Raw genomic sequence first — 17,796 nt, forward strand, 5'->3', positions numbered from 1 at the left:
TGATGTTTGAAAACTGCACGGTAATGTATTTCTTGAGTAAAAATATATGATGTTGTCATGTGTAAAATAAGTAAATCACATGTACAGCATTACTCATTTAGTGTGTTATAAGGACGAAGGTTATGGCACTATGGAGATATTTGATGTTATGATGATTTAATTAAAATGTTGTTTGATACTAATGATAAGATGCTGTGTGTAGTTATGAGAGATGACATGATGAAATTAATGTTGCAGTAGCAGTTAAGTTTCTGAAGCACTTGTTGATGGTCGAACATATCTGTGGTATGTTCATCTCGATTAGAAACATTACAGAATTGACAAAGGAATGATCTGAAGGAAGCAACTAAAGTGAAAACATGAAGTGATAATCACAAGAATATAGCTTACTATAAAAAGTTGACAACAAAATATACATCTAGTAAACTGTCTGACTTAGCACTTACAAAATTGAGATTAAGTGACAATATGAAACAGTTTCTTCATGTGAGACCAACTTAAAATAATTTCTAGTTTAGAATTAAATACTCTGCAATTCTGTGCAATATGTTCATTTGACATAGGTTAGACATTGAGACTAACTACTTACAATTTGAGACTTAGAGTGAGTAACTATCTTACTGAGAATCATTGCAGATTCTGCTTTACTGTTTTTTTGTTCTTCCCCCTCCCCCCCCCCCCCCACCCCTTTCCCATGGAGCTCCTAACTTAGTTGTTAATAGTCAGGATGTAAAGGATTGGAGAAAGTTTCTTTGATTATGCCACATCCTCTTCTGATTATACCTCTTTGATTATACCACATCCCCTTCTGATAAAACTGTATGGTAATATGCATAAGACTGGGGAGGGAGGTAGAATTTGTAAAAAAGAGCTTGATACCTTATTATATGATGCATGTCTTTTAGGCAATGAAATATCCATTTGCTTTGTCTTGAAATTAAATTTATGATTACTTGCTGTATTTATAACCTATGCATATATGATGGGAAGATATCAACAAGTTTGTTATTATGCAATGGTGTTTAATTTTAGTGCTTACTGGAATTCAAACTTTACTTTATGTTTTTTCTCTTTTGTAATCAAACTTTCACATTTGTTATGTCATACCTTCAACAAAATGAATCTTAGAATGCATATATTTTCAGAGACTTATGTTTGACTGTACCTAGATGATGAAACTGGTATACAGACCATGACAAGGATAGCCAAAGTCATGATACAAGCAAGGAATATGTAGAATGGAGCTGAGACCCAATGTGGAGTAAGATGACTGTACTTTAAATTTACAGTGGACTAAAAAGAGTATTTGTAAGTGATGAAAACAATAATGTTTACTGAAAACAGTTGTAAAGGAAATGTTCTTGAAATCAACCTGGACTTAAGACGAGGGTGTGAAGTGATGTGTTGGGGAAAAGTAAGAAATAACTTTAAAATATTTTTGTAATAACTATGTAAATAAGTTACTATGTCATTATCCACACAGAAACAGTGAAATTCATAGAATTACACAATTTGATGCAGCTTTGTGCATGACATTTTTGTGTGTGTGTGTGTGTGTGTGTGTGTGTGTGTGTGTGTGTGTGTGTGTGTGTGTGTAAAAGTGGCGGGGGTTTACAATGGGACTTTGCTCAGGCAATCATAGAGAATTGTAGTTGATGATACAGCCACAAATCATCTATTCTCATTACACTGAAGCACCAAAGAAACTGGTATAGGCATGTGTATTCAAATACAGAGATATATAAACAGGTAGAATACAACACACTGTGATTGGCAATGCCTATGACAGACAACAAACAACAAGTGGCTGGCGCAGCTGTTAGATTGGTTACTGCTGCTACAATGGCAGGTTATCAAGATTTAAGTGAGTTTGAATTTGGTGTAATAGTCTGCACACGAGCAATGGGCCACAGTATCTCTGAGATAATGATGAATTGGGGATTGTCCCCTACGTCCATTTCATGAGTGTGACATGAATATCAGGAATCCGGTAAAACATCATATCTCTGACACTGCTGCGGCTGGGGAAAGATCCTGCAAGAATCAGACCAATGACGACTGAAGAGACTCATTCAACATAACAGAAGTGCAGCCCTTCCATAAATTGCTGCAGATTTCAATGCTGGGCCATCAACAAGTGTCGGCTTGCAAACCATTCAACAAAACATCATTGATATGGGCTTTCGGAGCCAAAGGACCACTCGTGTACCCTTATGGCTGCATGACACAAAGATTTACACCTTACCTGGGCCCATTCAACACCAACATTGGACTGCTGATGACTGGAAAAATGTTGCCTGTTTGGATAAGTCTCATTTCAAATTGAAATGAGCGGATAGACATGTACGGCATGGAGACAACCTCATGAATCCAGGCTCCATGTCTGTCAGCAGGGGACTGTTCAAGCTGGTGGAGGCTCTGTAATGGTGTGGGGCATGTGCAGTTGGAGTGATATGGGGCCCCTCATACATCTAGATATTACTCTGACAGGTTATATGTATGTAAGTGTCCTTTCTGATCACCTGCATCCATTTATGTCCATTGTGCATTCCAATGGGCTTAAGCAATTCCAGCAGGACAATGCGACACTCTACATGTCCAGAATTGCTACAGAGTGGCTCCAGGAACACTCTTCTGAATTTAAACACTTCCGCTGGGCACCAAACTCCCCAGACATGAGCATTATTTAGCATTCTGGGATGCCTCGCAGCATCTTGTAGGGGCTCTACACGATATCAGGCGGTTATACCAGTTTCTTTGGCTTTTCAGTGCGTATTTCATAGCTTTGGTGATGCATATTGAGAATAGTGATTAATATTCATGTCTGGAACCTAGAATTTTTTGCTGTTAATTTAATACCTGGTACGTAATTTAGAGAGCACAGATTATCAACAATAATAGTGACTTTGTTTAACCCTCAAGAAGGCATGTTGTTTTTTATAACAAGAGCAGGGGCATGGCATACTTTGTACACATGTAAAGAATAACTGTCTTTACGTTACAAAAGTATACTTGAATGAGCAAAATCACAAGTTGGTCTTAGTTTCATTAAACAAACAACTTACATTACAAGTTGATCTTAGTTTCATTAAACAATAAACTTACATCATATGAGCTAAGTCACCATTTTGTTAAACAATAATAAAATAAAAATTCTTCATATCACTGCTGCCACATATAAGTGTTATCCCACAGTAATGACCCACTCAAATCACTGAACAATGCAGTTGCACCAGATCCCAGTCAACTACTTATTCAGTTGCTAATTGTCTCTTAGACAGCTGTCTCATCATACAATTGTGCCGCTAGCTTAGAATCTGAGTCATTTTCTTGCATGGATCGTAAATTTTTTTCTCACCTAGCTCACTGTTTGTTTTATACTATTGCTGCCTCACTTGGACATACGACAATAGAACTTATCAATGCAGAAGCAATAATGAAGGAATTGGTACGGGCTCACGATTGTAAACAGGTATGCCTCAGGTTAAGGAAGAAATTTAACATATTGTTATTAAACACTTATAAGACCCAGGTAACCTCATGGTGGGATACACCCCGATCAAATTACAGAACAATGAGCTAAAACAACAACAAAAACTGCAGCATCGAACAAAAAGGGGAGTATTGTTATAATTATGAAAATCCGCAAAAAACAGTGCTAACAAAAACTGCTCTAGGTTTCTTGTCCTGCGACTAATTTAAACAGTTATAAGTCTGGTAAACTTCCTCCAACAGAATTTCATATGGACTTTATTTTGACAGATTTTAACAATATTTTGATTACAAGCAGTATCGGTTCCCATTAGAAAGGTAGAAAAGGTCCAGACTGATTTCATATGAATGAAACACAAAGATTTAGATTATAAGATCAGGACATATCTCACCACACAGATGAAGAATTGAGCACTGTGGAAAACAACATGTCACACTGAGAATTCCTGAGAACAATTCTTCTTCTGATCCCAAATACTGAGGAGCTGGGGTAGGTGGTTATGGTCAGTGAAGCAGAACAGCATGGGCATAGGAGTATAAACACATATATGGCACTTGAAGACGCAAACTAAGGTACTGGCAGACTCATATGCTGGTGGGAGCAAGATGACTAAAGTAAGATAAAAGGAGGTCATATGAAAGAAGGAAATATGACACAATGAGGCAAAATGCAAGGGATGAACAGCATGTTAAGTTGCAAATAAAGCAAACAGAAGGCAGAAATGTTAATCAAGATGGAACAGAGAACTAAGGTTAGAGATGGGACAGAAAAAATGCCAAGGGTGAAGACAGAACAGGAAACTAGAAAAAGGATTAAGTCAGGTGGGGGAAATGAACTGCCAGAGGTTGAATCCATAAGGATTATGAGAGCATATTTTATATGGAACCCATTTTGTTAATAATGCTTTGCTCATTTAAGCAGTTTAACAACTCCATTTAAAAATCATCTCATTGATTATACTAAAAGATAACTGCAAAATTTCTTGTTGCTGGAGCCCCATACTAATGATTTTAGATATATTCAAACAAAACTGACACATCCTTCATTGTTCCAGGTATTTTTACAGAGCATGATTTCAAACTGCATCTACAGTTGGTATCTCTCTTATTGATGAGTAAGAGAATCAGTTAAAATTTGCATAAATGATAAAAATATATCAGACTACTATTTACCTTCACACTGACGTGTATTTGCATTTATCTGATAACCATCTGGACAGGTGGGTGGTCTGCAGACAAAGCTTCCAGGTGTATTCACGCAAATGTCTCCAGTTTCCAATGAACAGTTATGTAAGTTACTTATACACTCATTTATATCTGCAAATCATAAATATTGTTACTGTTATTTTCAACTGAAGATCTTTAAATAATGTCTTATTGAGAAAGAAAATCAGCTCTTTAATTGACTCTCATGATAAACTGAAGCATGATGGGGCTGGATATTGGAAAGAAAAAAATATATATTTAATTTTAATCCACTGTATATTATGGAATTACCTACATTTGTGCAAAACCAAACATCCTTGTTTTTGAGATCTAGTTTACTGTCTCAAGATAGTCTCAATATCTATGAGGCCTTGACTGTTGAGAACTGAGGGAAAATTCACTTCTAGGGGAAAGAAGGAGATATCATCACAAAAATAATTCATAATTAAAACAGAGACTAATACACTGAGTTTTTAATGTTTAGGACAACTGATGACAATGAACAGATGGACAGCAAAAGAAAAAGAAAGCGCAGTCAAAAGAGGCTCTAGTGCTTTTGGTAAATTAAATGGAGTTTGCAAAACTAAGCTTCCAATGTACAAACTTTACAGTTAGTTTTAATCAACCAGTTTTTACTTATGGCAGAGATATATGGATTTTTAATTCACCATTCAAAAATAAGTGTTTGTCAGTGACAAGTGCAGAGATGCATGTTGATAGTGCTATGAGAGGTGGGAAAAACAACTAAACCAGCGAATAGACAGAAGAAGAAAATGAAATCATGACCATAATTAAAAATGAAATGGAGTTGGTCAGCAGATGTAGCCAGGTGAATGGATGGTAGATGGATAAGGGAAATAACAAAAGACCAAAGTAATGACATAATGAATGGTGGATATATGACATTATAAATCATACAGGAACAACATGGACTAAATACAGGAGTGTTGGAAACAGTCTGTAAAGCTTGTAAAGGTGTTGCAGGGAAGGTTGTGCTGAGTAATAATTGTTAAAAAACTAATACATTGTGGAATTTCTGAGTTAATTAAGACTGAAGTTAGCCAATAAGGGTATCGTGCATGCAAATTCAAGTGGCCCACTAAATACAATTAGTATCAGTTGTTCTCATAGTGTAGATGATAGCACACAAGGTTGCTCAGCCTTTGGTTTGCATTCAGTCCTTACTACCATCTCACAACCAACTTTTGTATTACTTTCTTGTTTGGTTTTAGGAAACCATATAAAGAATGCCATCCCTAGCATGCCTCTTGAATTTGCATGTGCCGTGACCTGACTGGATAACTGCAATCTAACTTACTTGGAAACAGTGAAACATACCAATTTTTTTCTTAACAATTCTCAGCACAATCTACCTTAAGTCACTCTTACAAGCTGTCCAGACTGTTTCTGACCACACTGTGCAGCTAAAGCTGGAATGTATGGAAAAGTATAGAGTAGGCCTTTGGTCGTTTCTTAGTAGTGGAGATCAAACTGCTGTTGCTGTTGACAATGATGATATCAAAAAATTAAATCAAACAGAATTACACACATATAAATTCATTTCATTTATTCATCCAAAAATATCTGTGTACACAAGTGTGTACATGCAACACACACACACACACACACACACACACACACACACACACACACACACACACACTTACAAGAAGTACAGAAAATTTGATAGTAACATTGCAGTAAAGAAACAATTTCTTTGATATATCTACAAAAGAACTTGAACTACTTGCATCAGGGGATTTTGCACTGGCCAACTTCAAGTCTTTTGCATTTCACATTTTCTAAAAATTTGCTACTGAATAGAAGCAGTGATCTAATAAAACTATCCTTAGGGATTTGCTGAAAAGAGAAAATAATGAAATAATGATTATCTTGTGTGGAAGACTATTATAAATTTGTAACAAACAATTTGTAATGGAACTTTTAAAAGCAGATATCCTCACTGACTGGACATGAGACTTTTACTTTTGCCTCTGTATCATGCTCATGTGTATTACAAGGTTCTAGCATATTCATACAGTGGAGTGACATGATGGCGACTAGAAAAATTGGCTTGCAAGTATCTGTTGGTTGAGTATGTTAGATTGCTCTTACAGTTCTTTTCTGAGTTAAGAAAATGACGGAAATATAGTCATTTCAAAATAACTTCAGCATTGACACTTTGGCAGGAACATGCATGTGGCAGTGGACGCAATTAGCATCCTTTCAGGCTGGAGCAACTGTGGTTATTATAACTTGTGTTGACCTGGCAAAAACCAACCACATCTACCTGATTGCATGGATGGTCCATTGGAGTTAATTTGTGGATTGCAAGGAGCATGTTTATACATTGTTTTTCCTATGAGTTTACGAAAACATGAGAATAAGGCAGGTGCTCCATAGTTTTGTACATCTGTTTTGTTTCCTTTTTTATGAATAGGCACCAATATGGCAGTTTTTAGACAGCCTGAAAATGTGACTACCAGAAAAGATGAGTTGACTGCATCTGCACGATAAAATTTTGTAATGTGTCGCTTTATTATGTTACTCTTGAATACTATCAATTCCTGATGACATTTTCTTAAAGTTGCAGCCAACAAATGATTTCATGTAGATTTACTTCAGAAAGATAGACTGGAGAGACACAAGAGTGTGATTTGTTTTTTTGTTTGTACTACCTCTTGAGGCATGGGCTATTAAACTGTTTGTGATATCTGCATAACAGTGATAGAAAAGATATGCCATGTATTAGGGGTCAGCAACTCTCATGTTGTCATGATTGAGATTGACATTTTAAGGGATATTTTACATTCTTCCTTCTTTATTACATTCAAAGCTGTGTGGCTTTTACTTGCTGAATCTGATATACACTTATCAGTGGCCTTTTAACTATTTTACTTGGTGTATAGCTTTCCTGTAGGCATGAATGTATTTCTGAATCTAACTGTTCAGATAAGGGGGCATTTTACTGTGTTTTATTGCATCTGAAAAATTCTTTTTTCCCCAACTGTCAGAATTTTGATATGTTTTGTTAAGCATCACTTTACTCTTGGACTTTTGCCTCTTATTACTTGTGTTTTAAGTGAGAAGAACTGCAAAATAATAGTTGGAAGTACTAGAGAATTTCTCAAAATTTTTATTAGTGTCTAATATTTCTGCAACTTCTTCTCACCTCTCTTTTGACAATAGGGAATAGAATATTTGCATGTCATGTTACCGAATCTTCTTACTGTTACAGTTCTTTAAACATTCTGAATGGGCAGCAAGTAGCATGGAAGGAAAACAAAATAGGTTTCACAATCACAAAGACTCGAGCTTTGAAAGATTGCACTCAAATAAGCCATAAGACATACATATAACACTTTTTACAGAATTTATGGATTCATTAGTAAAAGTGGCAACCAAATGGCTATTCAAGTTGATGTGTAGAACCTATGAGACTGGAGACATACCATCAGTTTTCTGAAAACACACCAACCACACAGTTCCAAAGATAGCAAGGGCAGATAACTGACAGAATTATCATGCAGTGAACACCCAGTCCCCACGTGAAGAAAATTTCTGACCCAACCAGCAATTGAACCTGGAACCTCATGATTTAGAGGCACTGATTGTTAATTGCAGATTTGGCTTTAGGAAAGATAAAGGTAACAGAGGTAGTTCTGACATTGTGCTTGATAATGGAAGAATGATTTAAGAAAAAGCATTAGACTTTCAAATTTTAATTTTTCATTGTCAGGGATGCTAGACTCTGAGAAGCTCATCTGTAGAAACCAGCACAATTTTAGGAAACAGCAGTTATGCGAGACACAGCTGGCTCTCTTTGTGCATGATATGTAACAGGCTCTAGATACCAGCTCCCAGGTTGATGCCATATCCCTCGACTTTTGAAAGGCATTCAACTCAGTTCCACACTGTCGCTTGCTCCAAAAAGTGTGCGCTTATGGTCTATCTGATGACATATGCAGTTGGATAGAAAGTTTTTTAACAGATAGAGAGCAGTATGTTGTCCTGAATGGGGAGACTTCAACAGAAACAAGCGTAACATCAGTTGTGCCCCACGGCAGCATAATAGGTCTACAGCTTTTTACGATTTAGTTAAACAATCTGGATGATGGTATTGACACTGGCATTAGAATGTTTGCTGATGATGCTGTAGTATACAGGAAAATAATATCACATGAAAGTTGTGAACAAATCAATGATGTTGTCCAGAAATGCTTGGTGTAATGACTGGCAGTTATCTTTCAATATTAGTAAGTGTAACCTACTGTGTATAACAAAGCAAAAATCCCCATTAACGTACAAGTACAAAATAAATGCCCAGTCTTTGGAAGCGGTAACATCTGTCAAGTATCTGGGTGTGACTATTGGAAATGATCTCAAATGGAACAATGAATTACACAACTAACAGGTAAGGTGAACCCTAGATTGTGGTTTATTGGTAGAATCCTGGAGCAATGCAGTCCTTCAACAAAGGATATTGCTTACAATACTTTAGTTCATCCAATCTTACAGTGTTGTTGGTCTGTATGGGACCCTTACCATTTGAGTCTGATTCAAGTGATTGAGAAGGTCCAAAGAAGAGCGGCAAGATTTGTGACAGTTACATTTAGCCATCATAAGAGCATTACAAATCTCACAGAAAGTTTGAAGTGGGGCACACTTTTAGATATATGACATGCTAAAAGGAAGGGGCTGCTCACTAAATGCCAAAATCTAATCTTCGTCGAGGACGTAGAGCATATATTATTACCACCAACTTTCATATTGCGCAATGATAAGGGAAATCAGAGCTTGTACTGAGGCATTCAGACCGCCATTTTTTCCTTGCATGATCCGAGAGTGGAACAGAGGGGGAAGGGGGGAGGGATATGACTTTGGCACAAATAGTGCCCTCCGCCACACACTGCTAGGTGGCCTGCGGAGTATATATGTAGATACGTAGATGTAGAAGAGAGCTACTGGATCTCAGATTAAAGGACACTGGGGATCAGCCGATGCTCACAAAGCCTTCACACATATCTGGACCGTGGAACTATACAACTATCAGCCTCTAGATACAAATCAGTGTAGACTGGCTTCCTATAAATGGCATATCCCAATGTACCATCAGCCTTTCTCCTGATTAACATTTCAAGGAAGGGAAGGCAGCCATAATTTTCCACCGCCATGTGAAGCATCTTTTCTATTGTTGCAAATCTTCATACTTTCTGCAGGGTTTTCAACTTTGGAAATAAAAAAAAAAAGGTCCACATGGGCGAGGTCTGGAGAGTACAGAGGATGAGACAGCACAGCTATTTCATTTTCTGTGCAATAGTTGTGGACCAGAAGGTATGAATGTGTGGGTGCACTATTGTGGTGCATGGGACATGGATTGTCTCACCACATTTCAGGCTGTTTCCTTCTCACATTTTCTCAGAGGTGTCGCAATACATCCCAATAGTACCATCAATTAACTGTGTGTCCTTGTGCTACAAATTCATGATGAACTAATCCTTCAAAATCAAAGACGCTATCAGCATGACTCTGACATTTGTGAAGATTGAACCATAGGTTCACGTCTCATCACTAGCTATGGTCTCTTAAGGAACATCTCATTCTCATTTGTGAATCCAAAAGCTTCACTCATGAGCCAAGGGACGAACTTGGCGGCAACACAGTGCATTACAAGATGCTGTGTTGTGATTTCATGACATGATCCAACTGAAATGTTATGGTCTTCTGCAGTCTCTCAGTCAGTCAATCTTCAATTGGCATACAAACTTTCATTAGCATTCGTGACATGAACGACATCGGTAGATGTCGAAGGGTGTCCTGAACGAGGATCATCTTTAACTTCCATCTGGCCATTTTTAAACCATATGTACCATTTGTAACACTGAGTACAGCTTAAGAACTCATCACTGTAGACTTACTGCATCATTTGGTGTGTCTTGTAAGTTTCATGCAAAATTTAATGCAGAAGCTTTGCTCCTCTAACTCTGCCATCTCAAAATTCACAAACTGTGTGACATAGCATTCCACTCAGTACAGCATTGAACCATAACTAACAGACATGTAACAATCTAACTTTCAGCAGTTACACATTAATCACATGCATGTGCAGGGATGCCAAATGCATTTCGCTCCAATGCGCCATTGCCTCAAAATTACAAATGTTCCGGAATTTTTTGAACAGCCCTTGAATAAAAATAATGAAATGAGTTCATTCATTTGCCTAAATCTCTGTGCATGTAAAATTATCTTTGTCCTTTGTCTCCCTGCAGTTAATTTAGAGATGTGAACTAAAATTTGGGCTATTATATTCTACTATTGTTTGCAATGCATTTTGCATAACTTGTTTCTTTCTTAAACCAGGGTTCCCGCTTCATTTCTTACACATCAGTTTATTTTATATTAATTATTAATGTATCATTCTTTTTGAGCCATTTAAGACATGATTACTTTGTCATCCCTTGGTAGGATGCTATGGCATTTAAAAATTAAAATCTGAAGAATGTGAATACACGAAATGTATATTTTCATGCTGCAAATAGGCTTTTTGTGTGTAAAAGGAGTCAGATAATTTATGTTTATTTTTATACACGAGATAAAACTTAACTTGGGTAAAATGGACGTTATAGTATTCTGAACCGTATATTAAAACCACAGTCGTAAAGTAGTTAAAATCTGTTTACAATGTGTGCAAACTTAGCAGATATAGTAATTTAATGAAAATTTATAGTGCATGACTGGTGAAGAGAATTTACACAAAAATTAGTAAGACTTGGGTGTCAGAAGATACATTGAAAATTTTGAACTTAGTTTTGCACTTGAATGCCTTCCTCTGGACACAATATAATTTGCAGAAAATACTAAAATTACTTCACAGCTATGGGATAGGTTCTTCTTAGTACGTTATAAAAGTGATTATATAGAGAATGACACTGGCACTAAGGCAAGAGAGAAGTAGATGCCATTTAGCAGGCACCCATGAAGAAATCATAAGATTCAGGTAGGCTAGGAAGAAGGTTTCAGTTCGTTTCTTTATTAACCACTTACAGTATAATAGGTTTCGACATAATAACAATTTTTACATAGAAGAAACATTATTAAATACTAATGTCAATAGTTTTGATTTCAAATAGCTATGATATCCTGTAAAATGCATGTTTTGGTAAGCAGTCATAAATCTTAACTTTGAAAATATTATAAAACAGGGACTGTGCATATATCAGAAGTTTAATGAAACATTTTAAACCTGTTATTTTATGTTTGTTTGCAGTTTATGTCAGTCTGTTTCTTGGCATATTGAAATCTTGTTTGGGTTTACTGTTGTGAAAGCGTATATTCTCTCTGGTAATGCTCTCACTTAATGCCACTTTTGACATTAAGCAATGCTGTACAGATGTATAGGTTTACAACTGTCACTATACTGGGCTTGATAAAGAGGGGTTAGGTTTTATTTTACTCATTACTCTGATTACTTTCTTGTCAATGTTCAGAATTTCACTGACATAACAAGAATGTCACCATATCAGTATGGCATAGAATATTTTTGACAGGAAAAGGCCAGGCTATGTCATTTTCATAATGGTGTGCACTGAGCAGTTCCATGTCATCTGCATAACACACTACTGAATTAGCTCCTACATGTTAAGGTAAATTATTAACGTCAATGATGAACAGAAAAAGATCACACATTTCCTTCAGTGAAGAACATAAATTTTTAAATGAGATGAACTGTCTCTTGTTGTTTAAATAGGTCTTGATTATAGCTAAAGGTGGGTTTTGCATGTCATAAAATTCCATTTTTGGAAGTAGGGTGTCAAAGGATATACAGCCAAAGACTTTGCTGAGATTATACAGTACAACAGATACCAAAGCTTTATTTTCATATGCAGTTACCGTCTGGTTAACAATAGCAGGGACAGAAGGGAGAACTGATAGAGGTACTCAAAGTACCCTCCGCCACACACCGTCAGGTGGCTTGGAGTATGGATGTAGATGTAAATGTAGACAGCAATAATGGTACTTTTACCATGTTGGAATTAAAACTGTCTGTTGGAAAGGAGATCAAAGTAGTTATTTAGTGGGTTGTACATAAGTAACCCAAAAACTTTGGAGAAAATAGGAGCAGCAGTAATTGGTCATTAGTTTTTGAACAGATGATTATCTCCCTTTTTGAAGGTTGATATAACTAACAGTTTTGGGTTCATCAGGGACAGCTCCTGATTTTAAACATGTTCTTCTGGAGTTGGAGAACCTTGACATAGCTTTTATAATATCTTTGGGGGTGACAACATTCCAGGGGGAGGCAAACCTTCTGTGTGGCTCAGTACAAAGCTGATATAATACACATCTGCCATTTTCCTTGATTTTGTTTTCCATCACGCTAACTGAAGTTAGGAAGTATTCGTTTAGTCCTTCTGGGTCCCATACTGCATCTTGTGAGTGGGAATGGAAATTTTCTTGACTGATATGGCATAAGCATTTATCGGGAGCACCTTTTAAATAATATTCACGAGTTTATCTTTATTTCACATTCATAAGCTCCAATTACATTCCAACCCACTTCTTCATCTTGTTTGTCTAAATCAATAACAGAATTAAATATACAATATTACTGAGTTGGTAGATAATATTACATATTAAAATGTCATACCATAAATTGAGATTAATGGAAATACCAAGATGCAATAAAATTAAATGTTGGAGGATTGACCATTACTAATAGAATAGACAAGGCACCTATCAGCAGACAATCATAATATACAAGGGATGATAATGTAATAAGGTTTTGGATAAAGAGTATCTTCAGCTAGCTCCCCCCCCCCCCCCCCACCTATCCCTCTTAATTCCCCTGCACACCCACCAACTTTCCGCTCCATCCCCCCCCCCCCCCCACATTGCAGTATCATAAAAATGATGCTGACTTAATTCAATATTAACAGTAGGGAAATAAGATAGGAGTGGAGTTGGAAGGAGTTTAATAGCTAACTAGGATGATCACTGGTGGATTAGATGTATCCAAAAAAAATTTTTTGAAGACAATAGATATTTAAGAAAAATTTTTTATTTAAAGTTATATTAATAAGAAATAAGTAAAAAATATACTGGTGAAAGATAAATTCAGCTAACTTACCAGTACACTGCCTAAGAAATTCATCATACTGGAAGCCCGGCATACATTTTATTTCACATTCATAAGCTCCAATTACATTCCGACACACTTCTTCACCTTGTTTGCATCCATGGATGTTTTCCATACACTCATCAACATCTGCACAGAATGACATGAATACTTTAAAATAGCAAGATCAACATATGCTCCACTGTTCCAATAGACTGGTACTGTGGAAATTAACTCCATGCTCAATAAATCAATTTGTACATGGGTATACTGTGTAAAGTTGTTTACCATACACTGAGGTGAGAAAAGTCATGGAATACCACCTAATATTGTGTTGGATCTCCTTTTGCCCAATGTAATCCAGCAACTCAATGTGGCAGGGACTCAACAAATTGTTGGAAGTGCACTGCAGAAATATTGAGCCATTCTTCCTCTATAGACGTTCATAACTGCGAGCAGTATTTTGTGCATGAGCTGACCTCTCAATTATAACCCATAAATGTTGAATGGGATTCATATCAGGTGGTCAGGGTGGCCAAATCAATCTCTTTAACTTGAATTTTCTTTGAAGCAGTTGTGAAATACTGTGGTCCATTGACATGGCGCACCACACTCAAGCCCTACCATCAGCTCTTACCATCTGTAACCAGAACTCATCTGACCATGCCATGGTTTTCCAGTCATCTATGGTCCAACTGATATGGCCCATTAACGTCAGATTTCACCACACTGTCCTAACAGATATATTCTTCATACATCCCAGACTAATTTCTATGGTTATTGTATGGAGTCTTGCTTGTCTATTAGCACTGACTACTCCACACAAACACCACTGGTCTCGGTTGTCAAGTGAAGACCATCAGCCACTGTGTTGTCCATGGCGAGAGGTAATGTGTGGATTTGGTGTACTTGGCACACTCTTGACACATTGGATATCAGAATACTGAGTTCCCTAACGACATACAAAATGGAATGTCCCATGCCCCTAGCTCTGACAACTATTCCTCATTCATAGTCTGTTAATTCACAGTGGGTCACCATACTCAAACTGGTAACCTTTTCAAAATGGTTCAAATGGCTCTGAGCACTATGGGACTTAACATCTGAGGTCATCAGTCACCTAGAACTTAGAACTATTTAAACCTAACTAACCTAAGGACATCATACACGTCCATGCCTGAAGTAGGATTCGTACCTGTGACCGTAGCAGTCGCGCGGTTCCGGACTGAAGCACTTCGAGCCGCTCGGCCACTGCGGCCAGCTGTAACCTTTTCATATGAATCACTTGAGTACAAATGACAGCTCTGCCAATGCACTGTCCTTTTATACCTTTTCAATACTACAATGATTTGTATATGTGAATATTGCTATACCATGACTTTTGCAACCTTTGTGTATAGCTACAAGTCATGACCAAGCACTGTATCTTTTCATTTTGATGGAATAATATACAATGGAAAGAGACAAGATATTCCTTACTGTGTTACCATTATAAGATCATTTTCCATTTACCTTCAGGTGACATGAAGTCACTGGAAACATGAGCCTAGATGTCCCACAAGAATTGACTGAAATTCTCTGTAGTTAAATTTGGGCATCAAGTGTCAAGAACTGTAATACTGTTTGGATATCTATGTGATGCCGAATAAGTAAATTTTAACCACAAACATTTAATAAATAATTACTCTTCAGAAATGATGGTTTTGAGGTATTTATGCTTCAGAAAACTGGCATAACCAAAAGATACCTGAAGAATTAAAAAGTATGTCAGCTCTGACTCAACAGGCACACAGAATCTATATATGTAGACAGGAAAAAATCATGTATTTGTATGGAAAATTTCTGTATAAGTATTTACATATTTTGTGGAATTTTTTGATGACACAGTGTTAATTTTCTGTGAGCCTATATTTCTCTATTGTTCTTTATATTTGGATTTTTTTCATTGTTTCTCTGTGTTATATTTAGCAGGAGTATCAGATGGCTACCAACAGACTGAATTAATCTTCAAATTAGTTTGCCCAGATTTCTCAACAGTTTCACAGCAATACTGTGTTCTGTTGATGGGGAGTGTGGATACTACTCTTTAAATTACAATGGAGAATATTTGAGGTTGATGGTTTCTCTCTCTCTCTCTCTCTCTCTCTCTCTAAAACACACACACACACACACACACACACACACACACACACACACACACACACAGAGAGAGAGAGAGAGAGAGAGAGAGAGAGAGAGAGAGAGAGAGAGAGAGAGAGAGAGAGAGAGAGAGAATGATTTAATAATACAACAGGGTATATATTTAACATTATGATGAGTTCATCTATAAATATGAGACAGATTGAAATATGATTGTAAGTAATTATGCCACACTATAAAACAATGGCTATAGTAATCTTGATTTAGTGTAGTGAATCTAAGGGAGATAGAAACATATTGGTAATGTGTGTAATCTAAATCTACAAGTGTTACAAAAAAGTATAAATAGGTGCACAATGAACTAGCAATCAAATGTCCCACTTTAAAACAATTAAATCTCATTGGTATTATAAAATCACTTTAAGGGATATAATCACATTAAGGGATATCAACTATTAGTCATCTCTACAAAATGTATCACAGTACCATTACTTTGACGTCAATTAGTTAATTCCTTATCATTTCCATCACATTGTTTGGGCCTCATTTTGTTACCACTGGCAAACATTTTAGTTCTTCTTTTCCCGAATAGTGCTTTTGCGTTTGACTATTAGAAACCAAAAAGAAACAGTTTATTCCAAGAGGGTATCATCTGTCTTTCTCACAATTAATAATGAATTCCACAAATGAGCATGAAACTATAGGATAACAGATAGAGTGATTGAAAGATATGAGTATCATTGCAATCAATTTAAAGTCACTGTAAATATCAATTGGACAGGGGGAACCTAATGTAGATGAAAACACTGGCTGAAATTATTGTAGAAAATAGAAGTATGTGGGTGGGATGATGGCAAATTTCTTTACTATATATATGTAATATTGTGACACCATACCAATTTAGTGATTCATCTCCGTAAACATAAATCGGTGACAGTAATATTAAGTATAACAACATGTAAAAATTCTTTATGCATGAATGCAATGACTATATAGCATTTGTGAAAATTTTTCTCACACACAGTTATGGTTAAACAAGGTACTGCACTTTCCATTTTAGCATTTATTACAGGGAAAGACTTATTCCAATTATAAATTAACTTACCCTTTCTGTAGGTGGTGTGTTAGTAAAGCAGAGCAGCTTTGTCCATGATAGGAGGCAGATAAGGAGTAATTGCTGCAGACTGAAGGCAGTAGATGTAAATAAAAAAGTACATATTCTTCAAAAGAGTTACAAAGCTTCCAATACTTTGAATTAAATGTTCAGTAATAATTCAAAAAAAAATATTATGCTAGATGTTAAATAATTACTTTACTTGCAGAAAAGTAAAATTCTTCATTAATTTGCATTTATGATATAAATGTGTTAGTTACATGCAATAGAAGTGCAGCAAAACAGAAAGAAGTTATGATTTTTAAAGAAATATTCAAAAATCAATGAAGTAATTTTACACACACCATGCCTAATACTGAACATTTACATGCACGTACCTTGAACTAACACAAACTCATAATTAGACTTTCCCCCGACATGCATTAGTCAAGGATTAAAGAAAAAAAATACTGGGAAACAAAACAACTGTTTCCAATAATTATTCCTCAATGGATCACTTGTACTCTCCTATGGCAACATATACTCTCTTATGCCAATATAATCAAAATTTAGTACATGTAAAAATAATAGCAGCCATTTTCACTCAGCATTATTCCTGAAAAAATATTCTGATTCAAGCAGTTAATCACTGTGTGAGCAAATACTGTCAAACAGTTCATAGTTAAGGAGCTATCATTCTCACTGAAGCATTCAGTGAATATTTGTGCTACCATCATCAGGTGATGCCAAC

At 36.3% G+C, this 17,796-nt stretch overlaps 1 protein-coding gene across 2 annotated transcripts in view; it reads right to left on the reverse strand.

The window, feature by feature from the left end:
- Positions 1 to 17,796, reverse strand: part of LOC126297567 (fibrillin-2-like) — a 597,958-nt gene that overhangs the window by 289,517 nt on the left and 290,645 nt on the right. The window contains exons 11-12 of one of the 2 annotated variants that reach the window (XM_049988508.1): positions 13,826 to 13,963; positions 4,666 to 4,809 (exon numbers count right to left, since the gene is read on the reverse strand). The exons of the other annotated variant lie outside the window; for it this stretch is intronic. Coding sequence (XP_049844465.1) covers positions 4,666 to 4,809; positions 13,826 to 13,963 — 282 coding nt within the window. The remainder of the gene's footprint in view (positions 1 to 4,665; positions 4,810 to 13,825; positions 13,964 to 17,796) is intronic. 2 annotated transcript variants of the gene reach the window in all.

Source organism: Schistocerca gregaria, chromosome X (assembly GCF_023897955.1).
Source record: "Schistocerca gregaria isolate iqSchGreg1 chromosome X, iqSchGreg1.2, whole genome shotgun sequence".
Taxonomy (NCBI): domain Eukaryota; kingdom Metazoa; phylum Arthropoda; class Insecta; order Orthoptera; family Acrididae; genus Schistocerca; species Schistocerca gregaria.